At 45.6% G+C, this 18,270-nt stretch overlaps 1 protein-coding gene across 2 annotated transcripts; it reads left to right on the forward strand.

Moving 5' to 3' along the window:
* The first annotated feature begins 166 nt into the window (after positions 1–166).
* Positions 167–18,230, forward strand: LOC101051131 (intracellular hyaluronan-binding protein 4-like). Of its 2 annotated transcripts, XR_012516701.1 has the most exons (6): positions 167–491; positions 8,179–8,341; positions 15,379–15,499; positions 15,601–15,745; positions 16,524–16,686; positions 17,852–18,230. XR_012516701.1 is itself a non-coding variant. In XM_039475116.2 (3 exons), the coding sequence occupies exons 1-3, from the start codon at positions 266–268 to the stop codon at positions 10,046–10,048; spliced, it is 417 nt and encodes a 138-aa protein (XP_039331050.2). In that variant the 5' UTR covers positions 167–265; the 3' UTR covers positions 10,049–10,171. The 2 variants fall into 2 exon arrangements, 1 of the variants encoding a protein (XP_039331050.2); XM_039475116.2 differs by lacking the exons at positions 15,379–15,499; positions 15,601–15,745; positions 16,524–16,686; positions 17,852–18,230 and adding an exon at positions 10,021–10,171.
* Positions 18,231–18,270: the final 40 nt, after the last annotated feature.

The following is an 18,270-nucleotide window of genomic DNA, read 5'->3' on the forward strand; positions in this document are numbered from 1 at the left end:
TGACGTAACGGCAGCCGGTCGGTGATTGGGCCTCCGGGGGAGCCGGCTCGGAAAGGGGGCGTCTCCCCGCACGCTGATTGGCTGTTGGGTGAGGAGGGGCGGGCGGCGGCGGCGCACGTGCGGGCTTAACTGTCACTTGCCAGGTGAGTAGGGCCGGGAGGGCGGCGGCGGCGGCGGCGGGGCGGGCAGCATGGGTCCTCGCCGCGGGCTTCGCTGAGACGCGCTCGCGTGGGCTGCCCGCCCGGGCCGCTGTGGTCGCGGCGGCATGAAGGGCGCTCTCGGGAGCCCCGTGGCCGCCGCCGGCGCCGTGATGCAGGAGAGTTTCGGCTGCGTGGCGGCCGGGGCTGGTCCCCGCGGAGGCAGGAGCCCGGCCGGGCCCTCGGGCCACCGAGCCGGCGCGGGCCGGAGGGAGTCGCAGAAGGAGCGCAAGACCCTCCCGGCGCCCGGCGCGCAGGGGCCCGACAGCCCCGGGGGTGGCCTGCGGTCGCCGGGTACGCGGGGGGACCGGGGGAGCGGCCACGGCGCGCCCCGCTGTGAGGCCGGGGTCCCGGGGCGGGGTCCCGGGGCGGGGCCGGGGAGGAGCCGGGAGAGCTGAGGGTCCCGGTGGCCGCCGAAGGTGGGAGGAGAGGGGCGGGGGTCGCAGCGTTCCAGCCCTCGCCCGCCGGGTGCGGGGCTCCGGGGAAAGCGCAGGCTTGGCGTGGGGTGGAGCCCCCAGCCCTGGCACTGAGCCTTCACGGCAAGGTGGACGAAGTCGAGGGGGGTCGCTGGGGTGGCGCGTGGGGGCGAACGCGGAGGTCGCTACCCCGGGGCGCCCACGTGCGGGCTGCCGGGGGCCTTCTGCACCCTCCGGCCCGGCCTCTGCGGGATTGAGGTCGGAGCCGCCCGAGGGCGCGGTGGGGAGGAGGAGGGCGCCCGGCCCCGGGGCTGGGGGTCTCTGTGATGCGGGAGGCCTGGGCGACCGCGGGGCGGCCTGTGACGTCCGGCCCGGGCGCGGCGGGCGGGGGTCCCTGGCGCGGTCCGACCTGGCGCCTTCGCCCCTTCCCGGCCCGGGAGCGTCCAGCAGGCAGCGGGCACCGCGTTTCAGTACTGCGTGCGGCGTCGGTGGGATGTGGAACTTAGAAATCACTTAAGGCCGCTTTAAGAAAAGCGTTTTTCACCTTTCGGTGAAGAATATTCGGAGTTCCCCACTCGCTGTTGAGCAAGCAGAAGCGGTGCGCAGCCTGGCGTCCCGCTGCCCGCGGTCGGGGAGGGTGCCCGAGAGTTCGTTCCCACCTGAACTGCGTCAGTGGCAGAGCCGGCCGCGCTCCTCCTGGGTTTCCTCTGTTTTCTTTAAGTGAGACAGCGGTCCCAAGGTTTGCAGAGTGTGACATTAAGATGTGTAGTTTGACCACTGCTGCCAACGTTTGGCAGCGTGTTCAACTTGGTTTTACTGGTTGGTTCCTTGTTGGATAACGACTGTGCATCGCAGCCCTGTGGAAAGGTCTCAGGTTGAAGCATTCGGGCTTTGATGTGCGGCTGGGTCATGTTTACCTTTATTTGAGAAAAGTTAAATCCAGGGTCATCACTCGAGAATCAAGTCACTACAATAAAGATGTTGACAATGATTTAAAAAATGGTATTGACTATCTCACGACTCTTTGGTAGGCCAGTAAATTTTTGAGCCTCTCTAAACCGTGAGACTGGAGATACATTGTGCATTTTATATCCTGTTTTTTTTTATGTTTTTCTCTTAAACGTTTTTACATGAATAAAAGAATGGAGGAAGGGTAAGCTTTTCTTCTCCATTTATTTTTTAACAAATGAAAATACATCTTCTATTCTGAAAAACGTGAGACGAGGTAGTACTGTTAATACATTGATTTTTAGCCTTTTTTAAATTGTGATGCATTTTTGTGATAAAAATTTTAAGCAGTTCCAAAATGCATGACGTTAAGTGAAAATTCTCTTATTTTTCCTGCTGTTAACACTTTGCATTTATATACATAAATGCACAGGGCTATTTCTTTTCTTTCTAAACTTAAATGATACAAACTGGGTTGCAGCCTGTTTCCTGCACTTGATGTTGTCATGTGGTCCACTCATAACTTTTTTTCTGTCAGTTGTTCCGTCTAAGTGATCTGGCTTTTGAAATCAACTAAAGATATTTAGTTGATTTTGTAGTTAGAATGGAAATTTTATCATTGAAGTTCTTTTTCCAAATATGTGTTTTTTTTCAGGTGCAAACAGCTCATTAATTTCCATTTATGTAGTTGCTGTACTAAATTTATGATGGGTGTCAGAGCTAATCCCTCAAGGTTTTGTAGCCCTCGTTGATATGAAACACTGTACCAAATTTTTAATTTTGTTACAATATTGTAAGTGAATGTTTAGTGTAGACAAAAATAAAATATATTTGATGTCATAGAAATACTAATCCTGAAAGAATGTGGAAGTCACAAGCTTTTCGTATGGAAATGTAGGGTTTTTGTTTGTTTTTGAGACAGTCTGCAATGCAATGATCATGGCTCACTGCAGCCTCCACCTCCTGGGTTTAGGCAATTCTAACTTAGCCTCCTGAGTAGCTGGCATTACAGGCATCTGCCACCACACCCAGCTAATTTTCTTTTTCTTTTTCTTTTTTTGAGATGGAGTCTTGATTTTCTGTCACCAGGAGTGCAGTAGCACCCTCTCGGCTCACTGTAACCTCTACCTCCTGTGTTCAAGCGATTCTCCTGCCTCAGCCTCCCCAGTAGCTGGGACTACAGGTGCATGCCACCAAGCCCAGCTAATTTTTATATTTGTTTTACTAGAGACAGAGTTTCACCATGTTGGCCAGGATGGTCTCTATCTCTCGACTTCGTGATCTGCCTGCCTTGGCCTCCCAAACTGCTGGGATTACAGGCATGAGCCACCACGCCTGGCCAAAAATATAGGTTTTAAATGTCTGACTATCTGTCTAGCAATCTACATAAACCCTTGAGTGAGCCTTGCTCAATGAGTTCATTCTTGAAGTCATGAGAGTTCGTTTCAGTTTTGGTTTTCCTAGCCTTTTAGTATTATGTTTGTTGAACCAAAGCTCAACTTTATTTTGTGGGAAATCTCACTGTAATTTTTATTGTATTCTGTTTCTTTACATGGGCTTGGTTTAGATGGTGACGAATGCATGTGCCAGCCTTGCGTTGGGAAGGTTCGTGAAATGCAGTGCTTGCATACTCCACTTGGAGCTGCTGATCCAGCACAGAAAAACAAGCCCAGTTCGTGGCAGTGTTGATCTCTTAGTGCTAAATTGTGAGGAAAAAACTGGATGCTGATTATCTTTGTTGTGGGAGGTTTGGGAGGGAGAATGAGATGTTTGCCTGAAACTGATAATTATTCTAATTATGTTTGTTTTGGGGGGGTTGGGAGGGAAAATGAAATGTTTACTTGATATTGATAATTATTCTAATAAGTTGCCAGTTGTATTTAACAGTTTTCAGTTTATACTGTTGGAAAAGGCTTTTATATGGTGTACAGTAGATGTCCTATTTTAAGGTTGATGAATTACAAATTTAATTGACACAATTAAAAAATAACTTGGAGGGGCCGGGTGCAGTGGCTCACGCCTGTAATCCCAGCACTTTGGAGGCCGAGTCAGGTGGATCACGAGGTCAGGAGTTTGAGATCAGCCTGACCAACATGGTGAAACCCCGTCTCTATTAAAAATACAAAAATTAGCCAGGCGTGGTGGCACGTGTCTGTAATCCCAGCTACTGGGGAGCCTGAGACAAGAGAATAGCTTGAACCCAGAAGGCAGAGGTTTTAGTGAGCTGAGATTGTACCACTGCACTCCAGGCTGGGTGACAGAGTGACACTCCATCTCAAAAAACCAAAAAGCAAAAAACCCAAAACAACAACAACAAAATTGGAGGAAGCAGAAAGGTGGGATAAGCACCTACGTAATTGTGTAGTTGAGTGGAGATACTAAAAGATGTTTTTAAAACTGTCGGTTGGAAATAGGAAATCTGAAACTGTGTTAAAATAACTCTTTTTACACTGAGGTAAAAATATGGAAGAGTATTGTTATCGTTGACAAATTTTCTGATGAGTGTTATGTCATGACCTAGTATAATTTTGAACTTGTTAGATAATTGACTTTCGTAGTGGCTTTTTCTGCCTTACGTTTTGAACGCCTTTTCCAATTCTGAACGCTTAACGCATGTGCGCCCAGACCTGATGTTGCCCACTCCTGGGCAACTGGGGACAAGTATCAGTGACAGTGGGGGCTGTGTGGTGGCTCATGCCCGTTATCCAGCATTGGGAGGCTAGGTGGGAGGATCACTTGAGCTCAGGGGTTCAAGACTAGCCTGGGCAACAAAAGGAGACCTATCTCTACCCAAAAAAAAAAAAAAATTAGCTGGGTGTGATGGTGCATGCCTGTGGTCTGAGTCTGAGCTACTCAAGAGGCTGAGGTGGGAACATCACTTGAGTCCCAGGGGTCAAGGCTGCAGTGAGCTATTATCATACCACTGCACTCCAGCCTGGGTGACAGACCATGTCAAAAAAAAAAAAAAAAAAAGTGTCATTTTCTTGATATGTCTGCAATAAAAGCATAATGCTCTGCTGAGTGCAGTGGCTCATGTGTGTAATCCTAACACTCTGGGAGGTTGAGGCAGGTGGATCACCTGAGGTCATTCAAGACCAGCCTGGCCAACATGGCCAAACCCCGTCTCTAGTAAAGATACAGAAAAATTAGCCAAGCATGGTGGCACAGGCCTGTAATCCCGGCTACCTAGGAGGCTTGAGAATTGCTTGAAACCAGGTGTCAGAGGTTGCAGTGAGCTGAGATTGTACCACTACACTCCAGCCCGGCAGTCTGGATGACAGAGTGAGAATGTCTCAAAAAAAAAAAAGGCATCTGAGTGTGGTAGCTCATGCCTCAGTACTTTGGGAGGCCAAGATGGGTGGATCACCTGAGGTCAGGAGTTCAGGACCAGCTGGCCAACATGGTGAATCCCCGTCTCTATTAAAAATGCAAAAAACGTAGCCGAACGTGGTGGCAGGCACCTGTAGTCCCAGCTACTCAGGAGGCTGAGGCGGTAGAATCACTCGAACCTGGGAGGTGGAGGTTGCAGTGAGCCAAGATCGTGCCACTGCACTCCAGCCTGGATGATAGAGTGAGACTCTGTCTCAAAAAAAAAGTAAAGCTGGGTGTGGTGGCTCGTGCCTGTAATCCCAGTACTTTGGGAGGCCAAGGCAGGTGGGTCACTTGAGGTGAGGAGATGGAGACCAGCCTGGCCAATATGGTAAAACCCCATCTCTACTAAAAATACAAAACTTAGCTGGGCATGGTGGCACGTGCCTGTAGTCCCAGCTACTCAGGAGGTGAGGCATGGAGAATTGCTCGAACCTGGGAGGCAGAGGTTACAGTGAGCCAAGATCATGCCACTGTACTCCAGCCTGGGCGACAGAGTGATACTCGGTCTCAAAAAAGATAAATAAATAAAGCGTTATGCTCTATTTATGATAACATCTTGTCTATATCTGAAACATATCACAAGCTCAGATAGTGACCTCACTACAGGATACAAATTGAATTTAAATATTTCTAGGTTATGGGATATTAAAATTATAGTAGGTTGAATTTAGATCTGTTGTGCAACTTTTCACTCTTGAAAAAAATACTTTGTTGACAAGGAATAAATTATACAGTTTATGTTAGTGATGTCATAAACATGATTTTTGCTTTAAAATGAGACCAATTGGCTGGGCACGGTGGCTCACGCCTGTAATCCCAGCACTTTGGGAGGCCGAGGCGGGTGGATCACAAGGCCAAGAGATCGAGACCGTCCTGGCCAACATGGTGAAACCCCATCTCTACTAAAAAATGCAAAAGTTAGCTGGGTGTGGTAGCATGCCTGTAGTTCCAGCTATTTGGGAGGCTGAGACAGGAGAATTGCTTGAACCCGGGAGGTGGAGGTTGCAGTGAGCCAGGATTGCACCACTGTACTCCAGCCTGGCACCTGGTGACAGAGCGAGACTCTGTCTCCCCCCACCCCCAAAAAAATGAGACCAATTAAGATTTATCTGTACCCAGATGATAAAGTTTTGGTAGAAAATATTAAATGGGAAAATAAAGGCTGGGTGCAGTGGCTCACGCCTCTAATCCCAGCACTTTGGGAGGCTGAGGCAGGTGGATCACGAGGTCAAGAGATAGAGACCATCCTGACAAACATGGTGAAACCCTGTCTCTACTAAAAATATTTTTAAAAATTAACCAGGTGTCGTGGTACGTGCCTGTAGTCCCAGTTACTCGGGAGGCTGAAGCAGGAGAATTGCTTGAAACTGGAAAATGGAAGTTGCAGCGAGCCAGATCGCGCCACTGCACTCAGCCCGTTGATAGAGCGAGACTCCATCTCAAAAAAAAAAAAAAAAAAAGGAAAATAGAAAAGTATTTATTATATTCCTTAAGGTATTTTCTAAGTGGGAGAGAAGTCTAATAGTTAAAAAATATATCCGTGGCCAGCCATGGTGGCTTATGCCAGAATCCCAGCACTTTGGGAGGCCAAGGTAGGCAGATCATCTGAGGTCAGGAGTTGGAGACCAGCCTGGCCAACATGGTGAAACCCTGTCTCTACTAAACGTACAAAAAAATTAGCCAGGCATGGTGGCATGCTCTTGTAATCCCAGGAGACTGAGGCAGGAACATCGCTGGAACCCGGGAGGCAGAGGCTGCAGTGAGCCAAGATCACACCACTGCACTCCAGCCTGGATGACAGCAAGACTGTGTCTCAAAAAAAAAAAACCCATTAACTTGAATAAATGTAATATTTTATAGTTATGCAACTAATGTGAAGAGTAATTTGTACTGAGAAAAACTGAAGCCACTATTGTAAAAATTGCACATAGTGAGATCTTTTAAATTTATACAAAAAAAAGAGACTTTTGAAGATTAAAGACGTGACAAAGTTCTCCACAATGTATTTACCAAGTATCAGACGGCTTCAAACTTAGACTTTGCTTAAGATGTTTAAAGCGTTAAAACCAGAGGGGAGTAAAGCAAGGTGAGAGGAAAAGACCAGAGTCTCTGGTCCCAGTGTGGCGTCTAAGTGCCAGACTCTCGGGACAAAAGAGATGTCCTCAAGTACCGGCTGACTCTCGGGCAAGTTGGGAGGTTTTGGTCCATATTCAAGAAGTTATAATTGCAAGTCTATATATCTCATAGAATAGCAGGAAAACCTGTTTTCAAAACAAAAATATAAAAACTACAAAAAATTAGCTGGGCATGGTGGCACGTGCCTGTAATCCCAGCTACTCAGGAGGCTGAGGCAGGAGAATTGCCTGAACCCAGGAGGCGGAGGTTGCGGTGAGCCGAGATCGCGCCATTGCACTCCAGCCTGGGTGACAAGAGCGAAACTCCGTCTCAAAAAAATAAAAAATAGAAACTACAAACTCTTAAAAACAGAAACCTTGGCCAGGCACGGTGGCTCATCCATGTAATCCCAGTAATTTCAGGAGGCTGAGGTGAGATGTTTAAAGCATCCATGTAATTTCAGGAGGCTGAGGTGGGTGAATTGCTAGAAGCTGGGAGTTTGAGACCAGCCTGGCCAGCATGGTGAAACCCTGTCTCTACTAAAAATAGCAAAAATGAGCTGGGTGTGGTGGTGCATGCCTGTGATCCCAGCTTCTCGGGAGGCTGAGGCACAGAACTGCTTGAGCCTGGGAGGCAGAGGTTGCAGTGAGACGAGATTGCACAGTGCACTGCAGTCCAGCCTGTGTGACAGAGTGAGACTCTGTCTCAAGTATAAATAAATAAATAGAAACAAAAACCTTAGTAGTATGCCAGTGATTAGCCATGGTTGCCGTGGTTTTATGTGCAGTTGGGATTCTAAAAGTACAGTCTGAAATACAGGGTATTCTTTCATTTTCTAGATAGGGGTTCCATATGGTGTTTTTGTCAAGCTGCTTTTGTGAACTGTAGCGTATTTAGTAAAATACACCGACTGTCACAGCTTTTGGGAGGCGCCTGTAATTATAGGTGGGCTTAGTTTGTCATATACTTTCTAGGCTGTAGGGAAAGCATGATTTAATAGTAATGTTCTATTAAAAAGTAGTAGACTGTGGGCAGTCGTAGTATCAACAACTTAAAATTTGCAAGTACCTGTAAAGTTTAATACTCTCGCAGACGTTGTGTTCCAGCTCTCTGCTTTGATTTTCTGGTAGGCCAGAAGCGGACCCCTAGAAGAGGGGAGCAGCCAGGATGGAATGACAGCCGTGGGCCCGAGAGGATGCTTGAAAGAGCCGAGCAGAGACCCTACAGGGAATACCGACCCTATGAGACCGAGAGGCAGGGGGACTTCACAGCTGAGAAGTTTGCGGATGAAAAGTAAGTGCTGCAGTTCTCGGCAGGGTGGGTGGGGAGCCGGAAAGGTTTTCAAAAAACGCTGCTTCTGCTGGCTACTGCTTTTTGTGGTGCCAGCCCTAGGGATGCTTTCCTAATTTATGTGCATTTCATGTTACCTTAGATGGTGGGAAGGATCTTCCTTTTGCTTCACAGATGACTTTACATCTTGGTTCAGAAAATGATTGTACAATTAAAAGTGAATTGCTTATTGGTAACTGTGGAGAGCACTTGTAAAAAGAAATTACACAGGAGTGTGTTGAACTGGTTCAGTTTTCTTTTGAAGTTCTAGATTAGACATACAATTTTGGACTAGGGATATAATTATGGTTTTGATTTAGTATTACTAATTTAGACTGCTCAATGGATTAAAATAAATTCCTAGCTCCACGGTCAGGTCAATAGGCTGCCATGGTGAGATTTGAAGAAAGGTCTGTCTGATGTGTAATCCCAATTTCTGGTGGGCATGTTGATCCAAAAACAGCATTTGGTTTTCTCTACATCCCTTTCATCCTTTGCCCCCAAGCCCAGGGAGTTGTCAGGGTGGTACTTTGTGATGTCAAAGCCATCCTAGGACTGCCACACTGTATCATCAAACAAAGCTGAAGAGTGTGGCTTTGCCTTGTCACCAGGAGGGTATATATAGGGCGAGCAGGAGCTCTGGGACACCCCACTAGGAAGTTTCTATACAGCTGTGTAAGCCTACCCTCTTAAAAAGCATAGTATAGACATTCTGTAACATCATGGAACATCTGAAGGCTAGTACCAGTGGTGGAAAGAGGAAGAGCCCCTGTGACATAAAAGTCAACGAAAATGACAAAGTAAGATTGTTAGGTTTTAAAGCGAAGGTGAGAGTAAAAGATAGACTCACAGATGGGGGCGGCACTCAATAAGAAAACTAGTTACTCAGTTTTACCAGAATATTTTAGACCACTTTTCAGTTCTTCTACGTCTATAGTGAGATTCAGTGGAATCCCCTCTAGGCACAGACTGGTCTTTCATTATACAAACTACTGAAAACCCCGCTTCACCCACTCTTTCCTGGTTATCCCTCAGTGCCCTACCCCTATCTTGGAGTGGGACATATTAAATAAATTCCAGGCCTCCATGTAATGTGGTTCCTACAATTCTACCCCTTTTATTTTAACGCCAGAGCCTACCACTGCTTACAGGCTGGGGTACTTACAGGTATGGATGGGAGGGATCTGGGCAGTATGGTTTGCTGACCGGCAGGTTATTTATGAGATGTGCTTATGATCAGGTGGTTTGGCCCTTTTTCTGGTGGTGATATTCCACAGAACGTTGCCAAGCAAGATGCGATAGAAGTGTTTTTTTAGTTGAGACTTTGACCGCCTTGTGGTGAGGTGGTTAGGCAGGATGTTTCTCACAGCCTGAACCCCCATGGAATGTTTCACTTTGACCAAGGCCTGCAAAATAACAAAGAGCTTACAGAATGGTGCAGTTTGCACTAACACAGATGGCCCTCGCCATGCTCCTCCTCTTCCTCCCCGTAGATCCCTACCCTATGATTCCACCTTGTTCTTCTCTGGCACAAATCCCTTTCTCAACCTGCATTCCTTCTCATAAAACACCCCTGGCTCTCCAGTCTCTATCCTATTCACCCTAAATAATGTCTTTCTGGCCTCTCCCTGTTTTCTTACCAGACACAGGAGACACCGAACAGAGTCTTAGACTCTGAACCAAACTCAAAAAGAACAAAAAAATCAGAACAAACTTTAAAAAAGCAAAAAAAAAATCAGAACACCCAACAACATCAGTGTTTTACTACGGGAAGGATAAGAAAATAAATTCAAATCGAAAGAAGAATGACAAGAACTCCATGGATCCAGTCCAAGAGAAGAATCAAAATCCAACCATATTGGAACCAGCTTCAGAGAAGTACAAAGACCTGGACATCCATGGAGAGAACTCCACGGATCCAATCCAAGAGGAGATGAATGAAAACCAAGACTCAGATAAAGAAACCTCACAGGAGGATGACTTAAAATCATGTGAAGAATACTCAGAGGAGGGCGAAGACACAGAGTCCGAAAGATCTGAAGAGGGTTGGAAGTCCAATAAAAACATTCCTTCGACATCAGATGACAGTGAAAAGGATTCGTCAAACATGGAGAAAGGATCTCGATTGATTGTTCACAGTCAGTTACAGATGGAACTCCTTGTTCTACTCTTTCCCCCTTCTCACGTGACCAGTCTAAAAAGAAAAAGAGAAAAATCATCACCACTGATGATGACTAAAATAAATTCAAGTCTGAGCAGCTGATGACTGTGTATCTCTCTGCCTGTTTTCTGATGGTGGGGAGGAAGAGAGGGGGAGAGGCAGGCATTCGGGAAGGGAGCGGTATGAGGTTTTGTAGGGTTGGTGGACAGACCCACAGGTTGAAAGTTAGCCAGACATTGCAAGTAAGCACAAGGGGATGACTGGTTCCTGCAGACACATTTTCTTCTTAAAATCTTATCTCACAGGAGAGGAAGAAAAGGACTTGGTGTTTCTTGGAGCATGTAAACGTGTCGAAGGGCATATAAAATGTTCTGTGTTGTATATAGGTGACAGTGACACTCTTTCCCAAAGGACGACATCAAAATCACCACCTCCAGGCCACATACATCATGGTGGTATGAGTTGTAACTCACCCAATGCTGTGAGCAACTGAAGCCTCTCAAAAGGACCAAAATCCTCCACCCTACCTAAAGTAAGACAGCACGCCATGCACACTAAAATGAGGGTGTTTGGAGGTCACGGTACCAATACTAGCACATTTTCTTGTTAAGGAACTCTACGGGAGGCTGAGGCAGGAGAATTGCTTGAACCCAGGAGGCAGAGGTTGCGGTGAGCCGAGATCGCGCCATTGCACTCCAGCCTGGGTGACAAGAGCGAAACTCCGTCTTAAAAAAAAAAAAAAGAAACTCTCGGTGGTGCAGTAGCCTACCCAATGTGGGACACTGGGCGTGGCCATTGTCTACTGCAGGCAATAAACGAAAGCATAGTCTACAGAGAATTTGAACACAATCATACAGGTAAAAGTCACTATTTTTATTACCACCTCCATACACCAGCATTTCCATAGAATGTCAATGATTAAGAATCCTTCCCCTGGAAAAAAAGACTATTTTTATTGGAGGGAATACAGTAGAGTGGTTTTGGCATCAAGTGTAGAGGGCTGAGGTATATTCCTTGGGTTAATTGCTCAAGGACCGGTCCTGTTTATTTACTCATTCACTCTCCTTTATTTCCACGGCCCAGTTTTATTCCTCGTCTACACTGTAATGCATTGATGCGCATCCTTTTCTCTGTATGAGTGTCAATACATGTTTCTTATTGTTTGTGGACATTCGTTTTCAATTTATGTATCCATCATCAATACTTAATGTTTCACTCAGCCCTGTTTTTAACATGCATCTATGTATGTCTAATCTGCTCTTCCTTTGTAAATGGATATGGCAGGTACCTTTTTGTATTTTCTAAATTTTAGGAAGATATTTTGATTTTTAATATTTGTACCCACCTTCTTGTCCATGTTTTTACTTATACCTTAGTATTACATTTTCTTTCAAGTGACTGTACATAGTATCATGTGTTTAATTTTGATTTCCACATGTTCAATGTTAGGATGTAGAAGTGTGATGGATTTTTATTTTTATTTTAAAGAAATTTTGTTGTGTATATTTGAGGTTTACAACATATTATGGAATACAGAAACTAAAATTGTTACCATGGTAAAGCAGATTAGCACATCTCTCTTCTCAGATTTTTAAGTGTGTGAAAATAGCAGCTAAAATCTTATTCAACAAAAATTCCTAAGACGATTTCCTTCAGACCCCCTGCACATCAGGTCTCTACTTGTTCATGCTCCATCTCCTCATTTTCCCTCCCACCTCCAATGTTTCATTCTCTACCTCAGTCTATTTGAGCCCCTAAGTTATGCAGTCTACATATGAGATCATCGAATCTTTTTCTTTCTGTCTGGTTATTTAACTTAGTGTGATGCACAAGCTCTCTCATCCCTTGGTGGCACAAACCAAACTACACATGCTGTTCTTTGGCCTCAGAACAGTTTTTTGTATGTTTCAAATGTGTAGCTTGGAACCAGTGAATATTGTTCATGGGAATACCGGGAAGGTTGGGGGGCTGGAATCGTTAGTTCACACACTTAACTTGCTTGTTTCCTGCTGAATTCAAGATTGCAGTGTTACTTCAAAAATAATTGACTCCAAAGTCAATTATTAATTTTGCTTGTAAGCTTTTGGGACCAGGCACACCCTGACACTTAAAAAATAATAATGAAATGGTAGTATAAGGAAAATTGCTAGCTGCCTATCCCAACCCTCTGTCTTAGTAACTGAACCTAATTCGAGGCACATTGCTACCTACACTTTAATAGTAGATTTTCCAGTCTCCTGTATGGCCAGGTAAGTTGTAGACAATGACAGAGATAAATTACTATAAGCTATCATTTAAGGAAGCCATTGTTTAAAAAAGAAAAGGATTCTTTTTTCCTTTCTCCCTTTATTTCTCCTTCCTTCCCTTCTTTCTCCCTCCCTTCTTCCCAGAATGCAGTTGTAATGGCTGGAGTTCCAGCAGCCACTTTAGATCATAACATGGAAATCAAGCATTGAGGATGGCAAAGCAAAAAGCTAAAAGCCTGAGACACAATGACCATGGGGCTGCCATCCCACCCCAGGACTCTCTCCCTTCAGACATCTTTTGTGAGAAAAAAAATAAAGCCGCTATTACCTTTTGTTTTACTTATGCAGCTGAACCAAATTCTAATGAATCTATATAGGTTCATTCTGAGCAGATGATGCTCAGAGCAAGATGGAGCTCAGAGTGACTGGAGCTCTGAGCAAGATGGAGCTCAGAGCAGGTTAAATTCTGAGCAGATTAAGCTCAGACAAGAAGGAGCTCCAAGCAAGATGAAGCTTGGAGCTGATGTTCCTCTGTGTAAAATGGAGCTAAGAGCTCGATGGAGCTGGAAGTTACAGGAGCTCAGAGCAGATGGTGCTCAGAGGAAGATGGAGCTCAGAGTGATTGGAGAACTGAGCAGGATGGAGCTCGGAGCAGATTAGGCTCAGACAAGAAGGAACTCCAAGCAAGATGGAGCCTGGAGCTGTTGTTTCTCTGTGTAAGATGGAGCTAAGAGCTAGATGGAGCTTGGAGAAGATGGTGCTCAGAGCAAAATGGAGCTGAGAGTGATTGGAGCTCTGAGCACGATGGAGCTCAGAGCATACGGAGCTCTCAGCATGTAGTACTCACAGCAAGATGGAGCTTAGAGTGATTAGAGCTCAGAACAGATGGAGCTCACAGAAATTGCTTCCAAGCAGATGGTAATCAGAGCAATCTGGAGCTCCAAGTGGATGGTGCTCAGAGCAAGATGAACCTCAGAATGATCAGAACTCTGAGAAAAATTAAGATCTGTGCAGATGGTGCTTAAAGCCAGATACAGATCAGAGTGATTGGAGCTCTGAGCAAGATGGTGCTAGGAGGAGACAGAGCTTTGAGCAAGAATTACCTCCAAGTAAGACAGAGCTTGCAGAAGTTGTTTCCTGGTGTAAGATGGAGCTCAGAGCAGGATGGAGCTTGGAGGAATTGGAGTTTGAAACCAGATGGAGCTCAGATCAGATAGACCTCTGAGCATCAAGGAGCTCCAAGCAAGATGGAGCTTGGAGCAGATGTTGCTGGTGTAAGATGGACCTCAGGCCAGATGTTGCTGGTAGGGTGGCATAGGGAGGTTCGACCCCAGCAAATAAGGCAGAGGCGCCCCTTGCTCCCTGCAACGCCACCCGGGTCCTGGAGCCACAGTGAACATGAGCAGAGGGCGTGAGCAAGAGGCAGGGGACCTGGCCTGGGACCCCAGCCCAAAGCCGGGGAAGCCGCCTACCCCTGTGTGGGTGCGGACACTGGGGACTCTGGCTTCCAGCGGTCCGGCCACCTGATCAGGTTTATGCTCTGTGGGGGGTGGGGAGGTTGGAGTGTTGGGAGGACTAGCCCGCCTGTAGGACTGGAGCCGCGGTAGGTGGGTGCTCTCCTTCCCAGTTTCTCCTGGGAAGACATTCAAGAACTGTTTCATTACAAGGGGAGTTTGGAAAACAGCTCACCTTCTGCTGTGTATTAGCCAAGAACAAGGTGTGAAGTGACTTCCCGATTATTGGGGATCCCTTTGTCCCTTCTTGAGACTAGATGTCTTCATCAGTGAGGTTTGGCCTGGATGACCTCAGCACGATTGGTACTGCACCTGGGCCAACTGCTTCCTAGTTTCCTGGTTGTTGCCTTAAGCTTCTCGCCCACAGGGTACCTTCCTATCCTTTTTATAAGCTAAATTATCATCGCATGAACGGTTTCAACTCCTACCGCTCTGGACAGGCTGCCTTTTATTTGGTGGGTCCATCCAATCCCTGCACTTGCCCTGTTTTTCTCCAACCAGATCCTTGGCCGCTTCCGCAGTCCTTGGGTAAATGCCTGGGAGAATCATTCAGAGATTTTTATTCTACCGTGGTGGCCCTAGTTCCTCAGGGAGCAGTCAGATGGCTTTTCAGGATTGATCTAATCAGATCCTCATTTCTTTACTCTTCCTAGGTTTTGAAACATGAATCCTTCACTCCTCCTGGCTGCCTTTTGCCTGGGAATTGCCTCAGCTGCACTAGCACGTGATCACATTTTAGCTGCACAATAGAACAGAAGGCAAAGCACAAGAGATTATATGGCATTGGTGGCACCTGAAACTGTCCAGGGGCACCCCAGAGCAAGGGGCCTTGCTATTGGGATCATATGGCCAGAGAGTAGCTTCTAGAGGCCATCTCTTACCAATAACCTAATGGCAACAATTCTGAGCATGATACGGGCATACACCCCTGTTGTGTCTCAGCCTGGAGAATAGCTTCCAGGGGTGTCGAGCCTTCCCTTGCCATGGTTTCTCTTTCATGTCTGTCTGAAGATTCACTTGGTAAGCACAGGTTGGCTTTTAGATAGAAATAAAGAGCATCAGTTACATGTTTGTCTCTAGAATGAAGAAAAACGGAGGACAGCAGTGTGGGAGGAGAACATGAAGGTGACGGAGCAGCACAACCAGGGATACAGGCAAGGGAAACAGCTTCACAATGGCCATGAATGCCTTTGGGGACATGGTGAGTGTGCTGTGGATGGCTGAACTCTGGGCTTTTCTCTCCTCTGTTCTTTACCAAATGAATCTCTTGCTTTTTAACATTTTATTTACTTTTCCTTGAAGACCAATGAAGAATTCAGGCAGGTGATGAATGGTTTTCAATATCAGAAGCACAAGGAGGGGAAAGTGTTCCAGGAACCTCTGCTTCTTGAGGTTCCCACGTCTGTGGACTGGAGAGAAAGGCTATGTGACTCCTGTGAAGAATCAGGTGAGACAGTGTCAGGTTCAGACCTCTCATCACCTCACCCCAGGAAAGCCAAGAAGTGATTGACATTTGTGCTGTGGTAGACTGTCAGAAACATGCAGTTCACATTTTTAAGGGGTATTCAGATATACGAGCTGTTGTTAAAAGTCTTGCTCTGCGTGTGTGTTATCTCACTGAGTGAGCAGAATCTGGTAGACTGCTCTGGGCCTCAAGGCAATCAGGGCTGTGATGATAGCTTAATGGATAATTCCTTCCAGTATGTTCAGCAGAGCAGAGGCCTGGACTCTGAGGCATCCTATTCACATGAGAGCTCCTTTTCTTGCTGCCAATCCCGCTTTGTTTTACTGGGACACTTTCAGAGATAAGACGCTTTTCAGAATTCACATTTTAGATGGGGGAATCTATATCTGCAAACTGTCAACATTGTCATTACAAGTTATAGCCTTTGCACAGTTCTGTGATTACACGGTTAACACATAACTGTTCTTGCTTCTGTGTAACATGGAGAATATACAAACCATTCCACATATACCAAACACATTTCTCCATTGTGAAAAATGTCTTATGAAAAGTAAACCTAGGAGTCTCATTGAAGCGAATGGAGCTAATTTTCATTTTCAAATTCACTATTAATAGTAACATTTCAACTTCCTTGGATGATTTATAACAGTGTTGACTCAGAAATTCTGTGCTGCAAACTGCTGGGTGTTGTGGTTCTGACTCATGTTCCCCGGGAGAAGGATGGCAGTAATCATGTCTCTTCCCTGTTTACCTTTAACAGGTTAAAACCTGTAGGTACAATCCGAAGTACTCTGCTGCTAATGACACTGGCTTTGTGGACATCCCTTCAAGGGAGGAGAACCTGACGAAGGCAGTGGCAACTGTGGGGCCCACCTCTGTTGCTGTTCATGCAAGCCATGTCTCCTTCCAGTTCTACAGAAAAGGTAAACATCTTTCTTCATAGAAATTATTGCAGAAAAAGTAAGCCACCATGACATACCAGCATGATGGGCTCTATACATGCAGTATTCATACTTGATGCTTCCACTTGATGCTGAGCATATCTCCATGAAAATAAGTACCTCATAACTTTATAAATAGCTATATTATTTATAGTTTAATTTACTTAAATATTATCTAATTGTTATATTCATAGAATTCTTCCAAAGATTCTTACTTCTGTGATTAAATCTGAAAAGAGCCTTTTTATTCAAGGATTTTGGTGTTCTGTGCTTTTAAGACTGATATTCTAAGGTAGAATTACAAAAATAGTGGTCTTTTATGCCTGTAGGAAAGTTTTTTATGAAAGATTATGCTAATTTCTATTTCTGCTAGTTGAAGATGAGAGCCTAAATCCCTAGCCTTGATAATAATAGATCTTGTTAAGGCTGATCTGGATTGCATGTCATTTCACTGATTTTAGAGATGCCTCCCTCCCTGTGGGTGACAGGGTGGGTTAGTGTCAGGTGTCCTCGGGAGCTTCTCACCAAGCCTTCATTTTTGTCTCTCATGCATTTATGTTGAGCGGCCCTGGATCATGCTATGCTGGTGGCTGGCTACGGCTATGAAGGGGCAGAGTCAGATAACAACAAATATTGGCTGGTGAGGAACAGGTATAAATTGCCAGAAAAATACCTGTAGTTGAAATTCAAAAAGGAATCCTTTTTTGCAATTAGTATTTAGATACCACAAGCCCTTAAGCACATTTTGAAATCCCAGAAGTCTTTATCCCCCTTAGGTAGAACATAGAATATTAATGATTGATTATAACATCTAGATACTATCATGAGCATGCTGGGGATATTAATATAGCATTTGTCCTACTGCATGTCCAAATTTTGAACATTTTCTTAATTCTGAAGCATATCTAGCTGGAAAGACATGCTATCCTTTTTCTGTTTCTGATTTTACACTTCTGTGAAAGGTCACAGTTTTGGCTCTGGGATGGAAGTGATATGCAGGTTTAGACTCAAGAATTTCTAAGAGAGCAACAGGAACATCAGCATCTCCTGATTCTTTATGTTAAGCCTGTGGCTCTGGCAGTGTTTACGTTAATAACCCAGTGTGCTTTATCCTTCCTCTGAAACGGAAAACCTGCTCTCCTTTCAGCTGGGGTATATACTGGGGCATGGATGGCTACATACAGATGGCCAAAGACCGGAGGAACAACTGTGGAATTGCCGCAGCAGCCAGCTGCCCCACTGTGTGAGCTGATGGATGGTGATGAGGGGACTTGACTGCCCACGGCCCATCCGAAGGGGGAATTTATCTTCCGTCCACCAGCCCCTGCTGTGTGGGATGCACATTTCGGTCACTGAAGATCTAAGTGTGATTTGACTTCTGTGATATTTTCACAGTGGTAAATGTTACCTCTATTTTAATTACTGTTATAAACATGTTTGTATTATTGATTCACTTACTTTGGATTTTCATTTTAAAAGGACATATACATTTTTACCTGTTTAAATAAAATGTAACTTCAAATGTACTTTTTTTTTTTTTGAGTGTGGGACCCCGGCCAGCCTTGG

The sequence above is a fragment of the Saimiri boliviensis genome, chromosome 2 (genome assembly GCF_048565385.1).
Source record: "Saimiri boliviensis isolate mSaiBol1 chromosome 2, mSaiBol1.pri, whole genome shotgun sequence".
Lineage (NCBI taxonomy): Eukaryota > Metazoa > Chordata > Mammalia > Primates > Cebidae > Saimiri > Saimiri boliviensis.

Bases quoted from the DNA above. Each gene is read 5' to 3' on its own strand.
- LOC101051131 (XM_039475116.2), top strand. From the start codon at position 266: ATGAAGGGCGCTCTCGGGAGCCCCGTGGCCGCCGCCGGCGCCGTGATG. The intron at 492-8,178 runs GTACGCGGGGGG...ATTTTCTGGTAG, and splicing joins GGGTGGCCTGCGGTCGCCGG to GCCAGAAGCGGACCCCTAGA. The intron at 8,342-10,020 runs GTAAGTGCTGCA...TTTTCTTACCAG, and splicing joins GAGAAGTTTGCGGATGAAAA to ACACAGGAGACACCGAACAG.